The sequence below is a fragment of the Chamaea fasciata genome, unplaced genomic scaffold, assembly GCF_029207755.1.
Source record: "Chamaea fasciata isolate MVZ Bird 193981 ecotype frontalis unplaced genomic scaffold, bChaFas1.0.hap1 SCAF_1, whole genome shotgun sequence".
Taxonomy (NCBI): domain Eukaryota; kingdom Metazoa; phylum Chordata; class Aves; order Passeriformes; family Sylviidae; genus Chamaea; species Chamaea fasciata.
Window position 1 is genome coordinate 73,046,140 of NW_027094086.1, and position 17,206 is coordinate 73,063,345.

At 43.4% G+C, this 17,206-nt stretch overlaps 1 protein-coding gene across 5 annotated transcripts in view; it reads right to left on the bottom strand.

Moving 5' to 3' along the window:
• CTNND2 (catenin delta 2) overlaps positions 1 to 17,206 on the bottom strand; it is a 640,488-nt gene that overhangs the window by 267,329 nt on the left and 355,953 nt on the right. For 3 of the 5 annotated variants that reach the window (XM_066186180.1, XM_066186194.1, XM_066186204.1), the window contains 2 exons: positions 14,280 to 14,452; positions 4,808 to 5,375 (listed from right to left, as the gene is read on the bottom strand). In XM_066186180.1, coding sequence (XP_066042277.1) covers positions 4,808 to 5,375; positions 14,280 to 14,452 — 741 coding nt within the window. The remainder of the gene's footprint in view (positions 1 to 4,807; positions 5,376 to 14,279; positions 14,453 to 17,206) is intronic. The other 2 variants (XM_066186189.1, XM_066186212.1) reach the window with 2 other exon arrangements.

Sequence of the window (17,206 nt, forward strand, 5' to 3'; positions counted from 1 at the left end):
CTAGTGGTAATGTACATCAATTATCCCATACAAAGATGCTTAAGCTGTTTTAAGCCCCTGTGATTGCACACTGACATGCTCCACATGTCAACATTTACTATTAAATAGAAGTCCTGCCATAAAAACCCAACAGGCAACCAGGGTTCAGCACGTCATATGCAGTGAAAAGCTTACAGAAGGAGAAAGGGTAAAGGAAGGTCCTCAGCAAAGAGAGAGATGAGTGAGGCAAAACATATGAAGGAGCAGAAGGAACCAATTAAGACGCTGATAAACTTAGAACTCTTCACTCAAATAAAGAGTGGAGAACATATTTTATGTATTAACCCATGCCACATTTTTATAAACTGGTGTTATTTTAATGTTAGTATTACACTTGCATACAAACAGTCCTACTCAGAAAGGAAAAATTCTTTTCCCTTTTGATTTTATAGGGACTTGAAAGAAGATTGTAAACACCAGGCTGAGCACTGAAGTTTTTTAACACTGGTAGCAGCAGGGTTGTCTAGAGGGATGCTGTAGCTCTTGTATCAGTGGAATGTGTCACCGCTACATGAAAGATAGCTGTGTAATATTCTTTCCATCTAGCATTATAACAAGTGATTCACACCAACACTCATTTCTTAAACTTAACCTTTTAGTATAGCTTATGAAATACGGTGCAGTCTTCCAGCAGGATTATTACCCTTTTAGTTTTTTGTAATAAGACATTGCATAAAACCACTTTCCATTGCTTTATGTGCCCCTAGTCTTCCCTAAACCTGGATGAAGAGGCATAAGTGGCTTTGTAACATTGGTGCTGCTCCCAGCCACGTACCCTGAGGCACAAACCACCTGAACAACACACTCTGACTGCCTCCTTTCCCTTTGCTCCTAAATGAACTCAGAACTCCTCTAGCACTGTCTGTCTGATTCTGCCCAGCAGGAGATGCTTCAGAAGAGCATGAAGAGTGGGCACCTGTGCCATGACCCGCCTCCTGAAAGAGTTTTCCCATGTTTCTGCTGCTTGCTGTCTTGCACACTCCTCCTTCCAGGCAAAATGGGCTGCTTTGGTGAGTTTGGCTCCCAGCAGCACTCTGAAGCTCAGTCCAGGTGTGGAAGCTGCAAGAAGGTATTTACAAACTGTGCTTTCTGGATTTGGATCACTGCTTGAACAGACGGTCGAATATGCTATGGAGCAGTGCAGAGCAGAAAACTACTTCTAAAACTGTAACTGCAGATCATAGCAATGAAGCAGCTAGACTAAGAATAAACACAGCAAATGTACACTCACCAGAGCCACTATATACACATGTACACACACACCCATACACACGCACACTTGGCAGTGGCAGCAGCTCAAATATAACTAGACTAAAAGCCATTTCTGAAGACGTTTCTAAGGTTACTCGGTTAAAACTGAGTCATTGCACACTCTTGCATGTCTCATTTAAAATTCAGGATTAAGTCTAAGAATTGCCATTTTTATAATTTCAAGTTGTTTCATAATCGAATTTGTTAGGAAAATAATATAAATAATGCCATCTCCTCAGTTAAGTCTCGGACAGATTATGTTTTGGGCCAACTATGTAACTTTTTGATTTTTTTTTTAATGGATCTTATCTGAATGTCTTCTCTTTTAAATACCTAAGTCTGGCACTGATACAGTTTGGCTTGTTTAGCACACTGAAACCCAGTATTATTCATGAACTAGATAGCTCCAGGACAAATTTATAGTATCATGCAAAAATAATTAAAACAAATGCATTATTCGTGTTTCTAGTAATTACTACAAATACTTATTTTTTAATTGCCAGATATAAAAGGATTACTTAGTTTAACATCATCCCTGTGATGACACATACATACCAATGCAACTTCACATTAATCACAGCAGGCGAACCATCAAACAGTGCAATGTGACAACTGTTCTCCATTCTTCCTCCTTCTCTCTCTCTCTCTCTCAAAAACCCAAAAAAACTTCAACTCATCTTTGGATGTTTTGAACAAGAAGCAAAACTACAATTTATTGAACATTAGCTCTTCAAAATACAATTGCTTGCTCTCCTTCTCAGTGGGTTTGATTTCTAACACAAGGACTGAAAAACTCCTGCAAAAACATAATATACTTAAGAGTTCAAATTCTAAACCTATTCTGAGCAAAAATACTTACAGAAAAAAGAAGAAATTAAGATGGCCTTAGTAGTATCTGCAACATCTTATCCTGGCTATCGCTAAAGCATATGCTAATTTTAAGCCTCTGAGTAGTCCATTGGCTTCAGGGAATCCAGTGAAAGTCTAGAAGATTAGTCAGGCACTTAACACTGCTAGCAAATGTGTAACTCCAGGATGGCAGCGAGGCCACGAGGAACATGCATAAGAATGGCAGGGGAAAATAACGGGTAGGAGCACACAATAGGAAACCTCTGCAAAAGAATGGATCATGTGATAGAGCTCCTTTCAAGGACTACTTGAAAGCCCTGTCACCACTGTGGGGGAAAAAAAAAAAAGAAAAGGTATTTGCTAACATACTGTTGCTTACACTGAGTCTTTCAAGTAGCAATAGCCTCTCTCTCCAGGTCTGCCACCTAATACTTATTTAAGTTACACGATTTTCCATTTGTTATAAAATAAAACAACGAGGGTTCTTACTTATCTTAAAATCAAATCCCTAAGAGATGAGTGACCCAGTAGAATGTTACGTTTGTTCTGATCAGCCCAACACTTGGATAAGTTGGTGTTGTTTTATCAATTTTTTACAAACTCTACAGCAAACTCAAATGGTAAATCACTACTTCCCTCCCATAGGAAAATCCACACAAAAATACATCAGCCATTTTCTAAATGCACGTATCATCTATAGTCTTTTTCTTTCACCAAAGCCATAAATCAGTAAATCAGGCAACACCCAGCAGTAGGCTTTAAAAAGATGCAGGTTATGCAAGAAGCAGAAGTCTTATCAAATGCTTTTATCTAAAAGCAATCCAAGGAAGTGATTGTCAGTTCCTTAACTTTTATTCAAAACAAAGTAGAAAAGCCTATTAGGAGTGACTGTAGAAACATTGTGGGCCAAGAAGGCTAAAAAAACCTAAATCCACGTTTCAGCTTGAATCTAGCCCAGGAAGAACAGCTTTCTGTATCACTCCAGAGTCATTATGCTGGACCTTAACCCCTACATTAAAAAGTTCTGGACTAAGTTATCATCAAAGATTTGATGCTGCTATGTCGTAAAGATGCCTTCTTAAAAAACTCACAACCAAACCCCCAATACAAATTTTAATGCTAACAGCTCATAAACCGGAAAAAGTACTGTTCCTGTTAGAAACTTCCCAAAGGAAAGACTTCTATCCTAGAACAAAAATAAGAAAAATCAGGCAAATACTAATAGCTCATAGCCACAGGTATGTAAGTTTTAAATCGATTTTTTTTCTCAGTTCCTTTGATGCTGACAGTTCCATCTGTGCTTTTTTAGACTCAAACAACTCTTGCTATAGGATGAAGTTAGAAAACTCTCTAGAATACAAAGTCTGTGGTAAGTCTAAATTTCCACTGTACAAAGGCAGTATTTAATACTTGTGGCCGACAGTGTGCTGGACTACAGCAGGAAGAAGTGGTATTAATATAATTGCTAAATAAACCACCTAGTATTCTGAGACTCAGTATTTGACTACAGGCTTGATATAAGCACCCCAAGATCTTGAATTTTACCTTAATTTAATGATACTGTCACTTTACTCATTCTGAAATCAAAATGTCGTGTTATATATATATATATATACATATGAAGATATAAAGTTTTAAAATCCCTACCCTTTAAATAGGAAAAAAAAATCGAGCAAATAGTTCTTACAAGGAGATAGATCAAAACTGTATTTTATTATTAGTTAATTCCATCAGTGTGTTTAACACACTGGAATTATATAGGAATTATATAGGATGCTGACAACAGCTGGAGTGGGGGAGGGGAGGTGGGTGAGAGGAGAAAATGGGGTGAGGTCTTCACTACAATAAGAAACTTGTGTACTTGACTGATAAACTCAAACTTCTTTATGTATCCTATTTATCTTCAAATCTATTTATGTCACACAAGAGAACATATGAGCATAGCAGCTGTTACTATAGCAATGAAACTGGAAATTTTGAGAACACAAAAAACCCACCCCTGAAGGATGCTCAGTTTAGCAAAGAGATGGTTTAGAGAACAGTGCACCAGTATCTCACTTCCAGGATCTGCTCAAAGTCTGCGTTTACAGAGACATTAAATCAGCTGTACCAGCCCGTTCCCCAAAGAGCACTCGGAGCCAAATCACCGCTACCTCTAACTCGGCACGACTCGGTACACCGAGAGCTCCTGCTAAGTAACCCCAAACTTGTCAAGTACGCCTGAGCCGCCCGTAAATCCGGGGAAGAGCGATTCCCTGCGAAAGGCTCAGAGGTTCTGATCGCGGCAGAGAAGGGATTCGCCATAGTAACAAACCCCCACCCGCACCGCGGGTCACAGCAGGGAGCGCGGCGAGCCCCGCACCCCCGGCAGCACGCACACCTGCCGGCGCCGGGAAGGCGGGACGAGCCGGGAGAACTCAGGTACTTCGCTCAAGCGGCGGCAGGCAGCCTCTCCGGGCACGACCCGGGATGAAACGCACCCGCGATTCCCCCAAGTGCCGTTCTCCTGTCAAACGCGCCCCGCTCCCTCCTCCCGTTCCCGGCCGGCGGCCCTGCCACCCCGCCTCTCGCCGTCCCTCGCCCCCCGCCACCTCCTCCGCGGGCGCGGCGGCACCGCGCAGCCCCGTCCCCCGCCGCGGACCCGAGGCGCTGCCGGCCGCGGTTTTACCTGCCAGGGAGCCGGGTCTCTGCAGGGTGGCGGTGGCGTACAGCTCCTGGGAGTGCTTGCTGTACTGATCGGCAGCGTGAACCAGCCGCTTGGTAGGCGACAGGGTGGCGTAAGTGCCGATGGTGGAGCTTAACTGGTGGATAGGAGAGGAGGAAATGTTAGACTGGACGGTGGGCGGGGAGGTCACTCGGATGGGGGACGGCGACAGTCCCGCCGAGGAAACGACGATGTTGATGGGCGAGCTGGTGCTGTAGGACTTGGCCAGCCGGCTGGGGGACTGCTTCGGGGAGGAGAGGCGCTGCGCGGTGGCGTAGGCGGCGCCCTCGGCGGCGGAGCCGGCCCGCGGCAGCTTGGTGGGGGAGCCGCCGGGCTGGGCGGGCAGCGGGGAGCTCACCCGCTGCGCCGGCAGCGTGGAGCTGGCGTAGTAGAGCGCGGCGGCGTGCTGGGGCTCGGGCAGGTGGAAGGCGCTGCCGTGGCTGGGCGCGAAGGGCTCCCGCGGCTGCGGGGCGGCGGGCGGCGGCGGCGGCTCCGGGCCGCCCGGGTGGGCGCCGCGGCCCCCCGGGCCCTGCTGCGGGAAGGAAAGGCAGAGGCGTCAGCGGCGGCGGGCGCCCGGCTCCCCCGGCCCTGCGCCAGGCGGGGCGGCCCCGCCGGCCGGAGCAGCCCCCCGGCCGCACGCAGCCCCCTCTCTGACCTCGAACCAGGCCGGCGCCCGGCGCCCGCGGGATTACGGGAGGCGGTAATCTGCTAAAGCATTCCCGGCCTCTCAGGGAAAAAAGAGCCGCCAGCTCGGGCCGAGAGGCGTCGAAACTCCTCCCGACGGCTGAAGCCGGCACCTGGCCTGGGGCACAGCGCTCCGGGGCGCCCGTTCCGGAACGCACTCGCCTGCTGACCCCTAAACCGGGCAGGGTTTAACCCCGGCTCAGATACTTACGTACATACATATACACAAATATATACACCCGCGCCCCTTTATTCTGCATACATTGGAGAAGAGCGGCCGAAGCCTCGGAAAAGCCTCTAATGGAGTAACTTTCCTCGGTTTCCAGCAATCTGTGTCCCCATGAGAAGAGCCGCTGCCCCCTGCGGCCCCGAGCTCGGTGCAGGGGCGGAGGGAGGGAAGCCCGGGCCGGTGCACGCCAAGCCCCCCTGGCAGCACAGAAAGCGGCCGCCTCGTACTTGGTTACGCGGCACGAAGGGGGCGGGGGGTACGGGAGGAGCCGCCGGGCCCGGGCGCTTCCCTGGGCCGCATCCAGCGGGGAATCTGCATTGGGAAGAAGGGAGAGAGATCCCTGCAGCGACCCGCTGGCCGCGGGCAAAGCAGCGCTGAGTTCGCTCTAAGACCAGTAATTGAGGCGGGCTGGGAAGAGGGAGCGAGAGAAAACCCTCGGGAGATGCTGCCTAGGAGAAATTTCGGTTCTGTGCCTGAGCTGCTTTTGAAGCCGCAGAGGATGGAGCTCGCACTCACACACAGGCGGCTCCCTCCCCCCCCCCCCCCCTTTTTTTTTTTTTTATCGGGGATCTTAGGCTCAAGAGATCATCTGTGAGTCTGGAAACATTAAAATCCTCTCATAACTGCACCCCGCAGTGAGTGAGAGCTCAGCGCTCTGTTGGAAGATGCACTGTTGGATTCAGATACTATTTTTTTTCCCCGGTTATGCGGGGGATTTACTTCAAACCTCACAAAGTGCTCTGGATCCTCGGAGTTGACAGCATAGTTTGAATCGGTCTGACCGGTGTTTTGCCCAAACACACACACACACACACCTCTCAGCTGCCGATTTCCTTAGCCAGAAGAAGCTTTAAAATGTGAATAATGAATTTTGTGACTCAATTCAAAGAGGTGTTGTGAATGCCAACAGCAGCATTGTTATATATTGAATAGCAATGTGGTTTTCAGTAGCATCCTGCAAAAAAACAAGTGGGCAAAAGCACCATGTTCCTGATATGAAATTTCATTTATTTGCACTAGGCTATTCAATAAAGGATTTGGTCAGGAACTGAGGACAATGTAACTAATCGGAGCAAAAAATAAACAAAATTCAAAATGCCAGAAATCTGTACTCCTTCCTATGTACGCCCACTGGAAATGTTTCTGTCTTTTTTTAACTTCTGGAGCCTGCCCCTCATCTTCAATGCTTTGTATCTGGGGGATGAATATGTATTTTCCTAGACAGAGACAAGAAACAAGGCTTTGGAGAAACTCCTCCTGGAGCTTTGCTCCCAGTTGTTAGTAGCATGGAAGAAGCTACCAGCACTGACATCGTTCAGGCTTCTCAAGAGAGCACCCAAACCTCCCTGGCTTTGAGAGGTTTTTCACTTCACAGAGCAATGGCTTTAGACATAAATGAAATATAAACTGTACCCCTGCAGGTGCTCTGTATGGTGACTGACAGGTGAGCAAGGGGCTCACACAGAGAAGTAGCTGCTCTCTTTTGAGCTGGACTGTTGGGATTGCAGCAGCAATTAACAAACACCACAGCTTCAAGTACAAGCCTTGACATTTTCATAAAGGGTCAACAAGCTCAAGCTGCTCATTTGAAAGGCTCCTAACAAAAACCAGGAAGGAAAACTGCGGGAACATCAGCGAAGTTTTAAAAGCTACTTTCACACTGAGCTACTTACCGTATATGCTTTAAACTGGAAAGGACTAATCTTCAGCTGACTGTCCAATAATGTGTTTGACGGGAGTACAGTTTTCATTTTCCAGGTTTAGACTATACGGTAACAACTTTCATTAAACAAAAACACGCTGGCATGATTTAAGACAACATGGGCAAAGCAAATTTTGCACCTAACAAAATGTCGTTCAAACTAGCTACATTATTAATTGGTATTTGTTAATAAATTTTACTTCTTGGACTGTTAATTGGCATAATAACAATAATAATAATTTTGTAATAAACACTGCTCCAAAATACAGACTTCTGCAATGTTACCAGTATACCAGTTACTTCTTGAACACACTGGTAACTTTAACAGTTTGCAGTTGATCTTAAGGGTTTTAGGCAAGCACTGTCATCATGTATACAAAATTTCTTTTTCTAATCTACTTCTACACTGCTTCATGTGTCAAGGATTTAGAGTAATTAATTTCAAGTAAACCAGTATTATCCCATTTTCCTAATAAATCTCTATAAAGCTGTGGGCATTCTGCAAGCACTAATTCGAAAACACCCCAAAAATCCTATTTCATGAGGATTTGTTATAGGAAACAAGGTGTAGTGGTGGGACACAATAATTAAATGCTTAATTAAAAATGCAGTGTAGAGCACTTCCTAAAAAGCTAAGCATTTGCTCTGTGTGAAGGAGAGAACTTATGGATGAACAGATTGCAATGAAAACATTAGCATGAAGTATTTTCTAGGATGTGACTAATCTCAGACCTGTCTTAAATGTACCGTGAGGTTCTTAGGATTTTTCAAAGGGCCAAGTATGCAGTAACATTCTCCACACACGTTTTCAGAGACAAAATGTGGTTTAGTTTTTCATTGTGTTTCTCCCTGTCTGTGGCTTAAGACAGACATAAAGACGTGTCATTGTTCATCCTGCAATGTGACATACCTCATACAGAAGAATGAAATACAATGGTATTTTTCCCTTAGTTTTTTCCATTTATCCATTATTTTTGTCAACCTGATAACAAAACAGTGTTTAAGCTGATAAACTAAGAGCAAAGTTGCTTCTCAGTTATTATATTCTCTATCATCAACCTATTTCATAAACGTGAATAAAAATCAAGGAGTTTCTTACTACAGCCCTATGATTAGCTGTTCCAAGACACAGGGGTTTAGTTTCCCTGGCATCCCAACAAAAAGTAGCCTTGCTTATTTGGATTCAATATATGGATTCTGGTATATCCTTTTTAGAAGCTGGAATGTGTGAAAAAAACATGAGAACATTAACACAGCTATAAAAATATTTTCTTTCCCATTTAATGTTACTAAGAAGATCATTTTCTACTGATACAAAACAGGATCTTTAGAGCTTCATACAGAAAATTATTGGGGGTATCCAGTTAGGTTATAGGAGACTAGAGAACAGTCTAACTGTTGTTTGCCTGTTCATTCAAGCATTTAATGCCCCCAATTCCAGGAAATCAGTTTTTTGGGGGTTGTTTTTTTCTTTCTTTTTTTTTCTTGTTGTTCTTGTGTGGGGATTTTTTTGTTGTCTGTGGGGTTTTTTTGTGTATTTTTAATTGCTGTTGTTGTTGCTTTGTTTTTGCTTTTTTTACAATCCAATTGATAATTTAAATTGGAACTTTAACCAAGAAAGAGTAAATAAAAGAATGCAATTTAAGATTATGTTCTGCAGAGTAGAATTGAGAGGGGAAAATAACTGTGTTGACTTTTTTATTCTGCAGAAAGTTTTCCATGGATAAGGAATTACAAAATGGCTAGACAACTTTAAGTGAAACTTTGGGGTCAGCTGCTAATTATGAATCAGTATTTTTGATTCTTGGAGATGGCTCCCAGAGGTTTGAGTATGTCTTGCATGCCCGTCGTAGGTCTGGATGAAGTTTAGTTTCGCAGTAAATGCCTGCACCAGTTTTCAGCTCATTTCGTTCTCTGGATCTCTTTGCCCTCAAAATCTCAAACAAGGTCATATCTGATGAATACTAGTCATGTTGTCCATGAGGAGACCCTTTCTCTTAATTTTAGGGAGGATTTTCCAAGTTGTGTGGAAAACCTGCCTCCAGGCCCCTTTGGCTTTTAAATATTGGTGTGTGTTGGTAGCTTTAGGCAGAAATCTTGTTCATCCTCACTAGGGTTTTCTAGGGACATTCCATGGGCGCAGTTCTGTTTCACAGTCTCAGTGATGCTCTGAGCTTTTTCAGAGACTGCTAGACTTGCCAGTCTGTTGAGGGCTACTTTTTTTCCTGTCAGCCCAAAGAACATTCCATAAGGCTTCACTGAAGGCATCACTCTGCTGTGGTCCAATGCCTCTATCAACACTCTTACAAAGGGTAAAAGAGGGCAGGAAAATTGCATAACATTCTCTAGTCTTGGGATGCACCCTTCAGTCCTTGGGCAGGACCTTTAGAAGGGCCTTTCTTCTGCAGGACTGCTTTAATGTCATTTGTAAGTTTCTGACCTGACTAGGAAGATGCTACCTACGTTCAGATGCTCTTCTACAATAACAGATGTCAGACCTCTGGATCCCTCAAATATGGCCTATTCCATCTCTTTCTCCTGATTTTGTTCCATTGTTCCGTTCCAAAATTCCAAAATTCAGGATCAGGTAGGCTGAAAATTTGTCAGCCTACCTGATCCTGCTCTGAAATATAGAGGAAGGTGGGTAATTGTAGTCTTCTACATACATAAACAGAATGGTGTGAGATCTTTTCAGTGTCCAGAGATGGTGCATCTCTGGTTTTAAAACAGCAGTGAAAGCTACAGTCATTACCTATGGTGGAATCAAAGCAGCATTGCAGATTTCTACTGCCATACTCTACCAGTGAATTGTTCTCCAAGTGCCATAATAAGAGTAATTCGTCTTAAGATTTCTTCTTGTTTCCTTTATGACAGAAAAACTCTTATGTTTATATTTGGAATCTGGTTTTAAACACATCATCATCGGCCATACCTACCAGAAGGGAAATCTTTATTTTAGCTTTTGTCTGGGTAGGTTATCAAGCAACTTGCTACCTTGTGGCCAGTATACAGTTTCTGCTTCAAAACTTAATGCATTCAAGCACTCATTTGCAAATGAGGTGTGGTGGTCTAATGAATGACAAACTTATGACTTGTTTATAGGACGAAGGAGACAAGTTAGAACACTAACTCAAAAATGAGTTTTCAATACTTTTTAATCACCTTTAATTTCCATCTACTTTTTTTATTTTTAAGGTTTTCCAATTCTGTGCCAGATTATTCAGTCCAAAAGCATCAGGTGCACAGGAAAATACACAGTACCTGTGTTGCTGCCACAGCCTCTGAAAAGACTGCAGCATTACCAACCGCTGAACAAGTCCTCATCCAGAATGTAAACTTCCTTTCCTATCCCCTTGCAAACACAAGGCAAAGCATGTGGAAAACTACTCTTTTTAGTATTACATGCCATGCTTCATACTCCTTTGATATCTCTGCAACGTAAGTTGATAATTCTCAACGTTGCACTAAACCTGGTTGGACGCTGAGTTTGAAAAGCAGTTTTCAGTGGGGAAGCAGAGTAATTCCCTGCCAGAGAAGCAGTTTTTGCTAAGAAATCCCATCCTAGTAGTATATAGATGGTAAAAGTTTTGTGTTCTAAAGTAGGCAAAGCACTGGAAAACGATGATCTATAATGAACTTCACCAAATTAACAAAAATGTTAGATTGCACTTTGCAACACTATACAGGAAGTCCCAAGACTAATTAGTTTCTCTTTTTTATACAATTGCATTTTCACAAATTGTTCTTGCTGTCACAGCTGGCCTTGGGACTATTTACATTTATTTTGCAAGCATTTGGACTATCATTCATGTTGAGAGATAGCTATATTCCTTGCACACAAATACCAAAGGAAATTATCACAATCGGAGAAGCTTCAGCTCCTGAGGCTTATTTTAATTATAATAGATATGGCAAAACAATTTTTAGGACTGACTTTTTTTTCTCTTTTAATTGTGGGATCAGCAATGGTCATATTCAGAATTTTTTAATTTTGACTTTTGAATTTTTCTCTTCCTGTTTACCTCTTTTAAAACCTCTTTTATATACTTCTAATGGTATTAATTCATAGTTTTTATGGCAGCTTGTTAATATTTTCAAAATATATTTTAATTCATCTGAAGTTGCCAGGCATCCTTGGCAGCAGCATGGTGTGAAAAATTATTAAGTTCTCTGAATTATTTTCCTGCAGGAATATCTACCCTACAATGGGGAGGAGAGTAAAAAGAAAATCTATTTTCTGTCCTCTCGTACCAAGAAAAACAAAGGATAGGAAATGTTGCCTTGCTAACTTACTAAATACCTTTCTGAAGGAAACCAGTTCTCTCTGAAGCTGGTGGTTCATGAGAGCTTCTCAGATCTAAGCAATGTCTGATCAGTATAATTTCAATGAAAAAAACCTAAACATTAATTTTTCCCCATCTATAAATTCATCTTTTTCTATCAATGAGTATAATAAAATTTATATTAAAAATATATCTATTTCTAATCTCTACAAAACTGAACAATTTTCCTTCCTGCCTTTTTATTTTTTAAAAAAGATTATCTCCTTCCTATCTCACTTCTACTTTGTTTTTGTTTCTGTTGCTCTCATAACCTGCTCCATTTCCATCACCTTATTTTTCCAGCCTCCTTAAAGACTGCATCACAGTCTTTCAGGCTAACCCCCAGGGTATGATGCTTTTCAAAAAGCTTAATTCCAGATGACACTATTTTCCACAAGATTCACCTGGAGAAACTGGCAGCCCATGGCATGGCTGGGTGCACTATTCACTAGGTAAAAAACTGGCTGGGTGACTTGGGCCTAGGGAATGGTGGTGAAAGGTCGCATCAAGTTGGTGGCCTGCCAGAAGTGGAATCCCCCAGGGATCTGTGTTGTTTAATATCTTTATCAATGACCTGGACTAGGGGATGGAGTGCACCCTCAATCATTTTGCAGAAAAAAAACCAAGCTAGCTGGGAGTGTTAATCTGCTGGAGGGTAGGCAAGCTCTGCAGAGGGATCTGGGCAGGCTGGATGTATGTGCCAAGGCCAGCTGCATGAGGTTCTACAAGGTGAAGTGCCGGGTCCTGCTCTTTGGCCACAACAGCCTCATGCAGCTCTACAGGCTGGGGGAAGAGTGGCTGGAAAGCTGTCCAGTGAAAAAGGATGTGGGAGTGCTGATACAGGTAACTGAACATGAGCCAGCATTTGCCCAGGTGGCCAAGAAGATGAATGGCATCCTGGTCTGGACCAGCAGTAGTGTGGCCAGCAAGACCAGGGCAGTGATCATCCCCCTGTACTCAGCAATGGTGAGGCCACACCTCTAATCCTGCGTCCAGTTTTGGATCTCTCCATGCAAAGACATTGAGGTGCTGGAGCATGTCCAGAGAAGGGCAGCAGAGGTGGTGAAGAGTCTGGAGGAGCACAAGTCTTAAGAGGAGCAGCTTGGGGAGTTGGAGGTGTTTAGCCTGGAGAAAGAAAGGCTCGGGGGAGACCTTATGGCTCTCTACAACTGCCTGAAAGGAGGCTGTAGCCAGGTGCAGGTCGGGCTCTTCTCCCAGGCAACCAACAACAGGACAAGAGGAAATGGCCTCAAACTGCACCAGGTGAGGTTCAGGTTGGACATCAGGAAGAATTTTTTTTCACTGAAAGGATTGTCAAGTCAGTATCCCTGAGGGTATTTAGAAGACATGCAGATGTGGCAGCTGGGGACATGATTTGCTGATGGCAGTGCTGGCTTAATATTTGGACTCTGTTCTTCGAGGTCTTTTTCAGTGTAAAAGAGTCTATTAAAAAAACGTACCTACCTGATTTGAAATTTAATTTAACTGTGCTTTATTTAATTTTTCAGTCTTAGAGAATAGGGAGCTTTTCTGAGCAAATGGAGGGAATAGAATATTGTAAGTCTCTCAGTATCCCACAAACTGTGCAATGACTCTAATACTTGAAATCTCTTAGCAATTTAAAGCTTTGAAATTCAAAAAACTGCTCTCTTCTACAGAATCCTGAACTGCAAAATGTCCTGGTATCACACTGAGATGATCTGCTTTGCCAGGATGGTTAGCATCTAAACAGAGAAAATAACCTGTGCTGACCGATGCAACCCAGTTAGGCTTTGTTTACGTGCAGAGGCATGAACGCTTCTTGAAATTTTTGCCTAAACTGAAGCTTAACTTTCTGCTGAGAGGCTTTGATGTCACAGTAAAAAGCACAGAAGGTCAAAAGGGTTACCTTTCAGAGCCAGGAGAGATGGTTTAGACAGGTAGAGGGATTTACAAAGTTTTCATGAGTATCTGAGACAATCTTTCAAAATGTTTCAAATGTAGAGGGGGTCTGTCCTACAATATGTGGTGAAAAAAATGTTTCCTACACTTGAGATGAGGCCATAGCACCATGTGATGCATGGTATCCCAGGCAGGTTTCACACCTGGTGTCAGCCTGCCTTTGTTTCTGTTTCCTGGAACTTACTGCTTTCAGTAATGTGCTCAGACCAATGCTGGGATGTCCTCGACCTTAGGATGGACTCCTAATCACCACAGTCACAGAAAATTGCTTTAAAAATTAAATGCTTGAACATGCTACTACCAAAATATATATGCAAGCAAGTCAGTAAATCTGGCATGCAGATCTTCTTGTTAATCAGGATTACTTTATTAGTATGCAAGTCAACCCACAAAGATTTACAAAAATCAAGATGGTAACTCCACCCTGCTGCAGGTGTGTTAAACAAGTCAGAAAGTAAAGGCAGAAATTCAGGTGTGGGGAACATTTAACAGCTCTTTCCTGGGAGCTACTCCATGCAGTATCAGGTGTGACAGACCAGGATTGCTTAGGACACATACCTGGCTGTAGCTCTGGATGGCACCTCTGGGCTGACTGCTGCGGGACGGGAGCTGGGCGGACGCTGTTTCGCCCAGGGCGAGGGTCTGGTTGCTGTGGTAGCTGGCTGAGTACTGGAAGGATCCTTCAGGTTTGGAATTGAGCTGGAGTGCACTCTGGGAGAGGAGGCTGGGCCCTGTGGGGACAAGATTTGAGAGCAGTCAGAAAGCCTCCGTTAAAGAGATACCTGTATTATCTGTCAAGTGGGACTTGAAATTATCCAATGTATCTGGCTTCAAATTTTCAGAATTTGACTTTTTAGTAATAAAAATGCATGCATTACTTTGTTTCCTTACCTCTCAGTCATCACGTTCAAGCAACAGACCATATTGCTTTCTTTGCAAGAAATGTATGGTTTTAATGGTGAAGAAATTCTATGCCTGAACAAATCCAGTTGTACTATTTGATAAAGAACTCCTGCTTTTCAACTCAGAATAGTTGATGAGAGTTTTTTTTCCCCTAAGGATAAGCCTTGTTTATTTCTCTTAATTATATCCAGTCATTCTGCCTGGGAAATGCTAACTTGTCCCTCCCTTAGCCCCCAGCACATTAGATCTATTGATTACTGCCACTGTCCTGTACACAGAGTGATGTAATACTTTGGTGCCTGTAGGGATGGATGGCAGCCTTTAAAATATTAATTGCTTTTCTCATCATGCAGGACACACCCTGTTCTCAGTGAATCTTTGAAGACTATTTTTCAGCTATCTTATCTTCCCCACCACAGCACTGCACAGCAGGAGAGCCAAGTACAGGCAGCGAGCCTAAATTGGGGCTGCCAGACTGAAGGGCATGTCAGGACCATGAACACTTGGCACTTTCCACAGTTATTTGGTAGTTCTGTGAAACTGAAACATGTTCTAATCTTCAGTAAGTTCATGTACAAGTGATTTAGCTTACCACATGAACATAGCAAATTTCCCACTTTTCCCACACAGGAATCAAGTGCACCTGCAGCAAATTTGCAGATGACACCAAGCTGAGTGATTCAGTTGCCACACCTGAAGGATGGGATGCCATCCACAGGGACCTGGACAAGCTTGAGAAGTGTGTGCATAGAAACCTTATGAGTTTTACCAAGACCAAGTGGAAGGTGCTGCTCCTGGGTCAGGAGAAACCCTGGTATCAACCCAGTCTGGGGGATGAACAGATCCAGAGCAGCCCTGCCCAGGACTTGGGGGTGCTGGTGGATGAGAGGCTGGACATGACCCAGCCATGTGCACTCACAGCCCAGAAAGCCAAACATGTCCTGGGCTGCATCCAAAGTAGCGTGGCCAGCAGGGGAGGGAGGGGATTCTGCCCCTCTTCTCTGCTCTACTGAGACCCCACCTGCAGAGCTGCATCCAGCTCTGAGATGCCAGCACAGGAAGAACATCTGTGGGAGCAAGTCCAGAGGAGGGCCACTAATTTAGATGGAGCACCTCTCCTTTGATGAAAGGCTAAGAGAATTGGGACTGTTCAGTCTGGAAAAGTAAAGGCTTTAGGGTGATCTCATTGTGGCCTTCCAGCGCCTGAAGGGAACCTGCAAGAAAGATGGACAGAGACTTTTTATAAGGGCATGTAGTGACAGCACAATGGCTTCACATTGACAGAGTAGCTTTAGATTAGCTGTTAGGAAGAAATTCTTCCCTGTGGAGGTGAGGCAATGGCACAAGTTGTCCAAAGAAGCTGTGGATAACACATCCCTGGAAGTCTTCAAGGCCAGGTGGGATGGAGCCCTGAGCAACCTGGTCTAGTTGAAGATGTCCCGATCCATGGGTAGGGTGCTGGAACTAGATAATCTTAAAGGTTCTTTCTGACCCAAATCATTCTGTCATTCTTAATTCTGTGATATACACAGAGAGCTACATTAAAGAAAACACACTTAATCATCTCTCTGCCTTCACTGATATTAGTCTCTTTCAGCGTCTGGGGCCAGGAAGTGAAATGTGGGAGGAAGAAAAAGGGTTATACCTTTGCCATTGCATAGGTTACCTTCAACCCAACAGCTGCCATCTATAGCACACTCAGTGGCTCCACAGGGGTGACAGGTTCACCTTCTGGTTAGCACTAACAAGCTCACGAGAGCACAGAAGGTGACACAAGCCTTAAGAGGTATGAAATGAGTACTGTGATTTTGGTCCTACGGAACATGCGATAAGTTCAGTTTTAAACAGAATCACAATGGAAAAAATCCAATGAATTTACCAGAAATAACTTCCAGAACATTCCTGATACAAAGGCAGTTTTTATGACCTTTAAGTCTTTGCTATGAGGATGCAAAGCTGTTCCAAAAAGATTTCCACTTAGAAAATGTGCAAACAACCCCACCCCCGAATTACACGGAGAGTATTTTTTCTTCTAGCCTATTTCTCAGAAATGGCAGAACCATTATAAGTGCTATTTTCCAAATCCAACCTGAAGTGCTCGTATTATAAACAAATCGTAGTAGGCTATGGAAAGAGGAAGTGCTGGCATCTAAATGTAGGCTGGGATTTTGACACAATTTTACATACCAACACAATTTATACTGCAAAATCAACTGCATTCATCAGAACAGTCAAGATACAGGACAAATTTAGAATGTAAGTTCTGGTCCCTGTATTTTTCCTTACAAGTACAGAAGAAGGTAGGGCTCTATGTATGCTGTGAGGCCAGTAAAAATGTATCACATCCACAGGAGAGCTGAATTTAATCCTCTATGGGTGCTTATAAATCCAGCCTTTGGTACTTTCCATTCCCTGGCTCTGCAAATAGGGTTTATTTAGCCTTTTCCATTTAACTGGTTTTGTTGCAAAATTTCTTCTCTAATGAAAGAAATACTTTCACAGATTTGCTATTTTAAGAGCATAAAGAAAATACATGCTTAGTTCCAAAAAGATCTGTAGCACTTATTTGAATCTTTCGGATT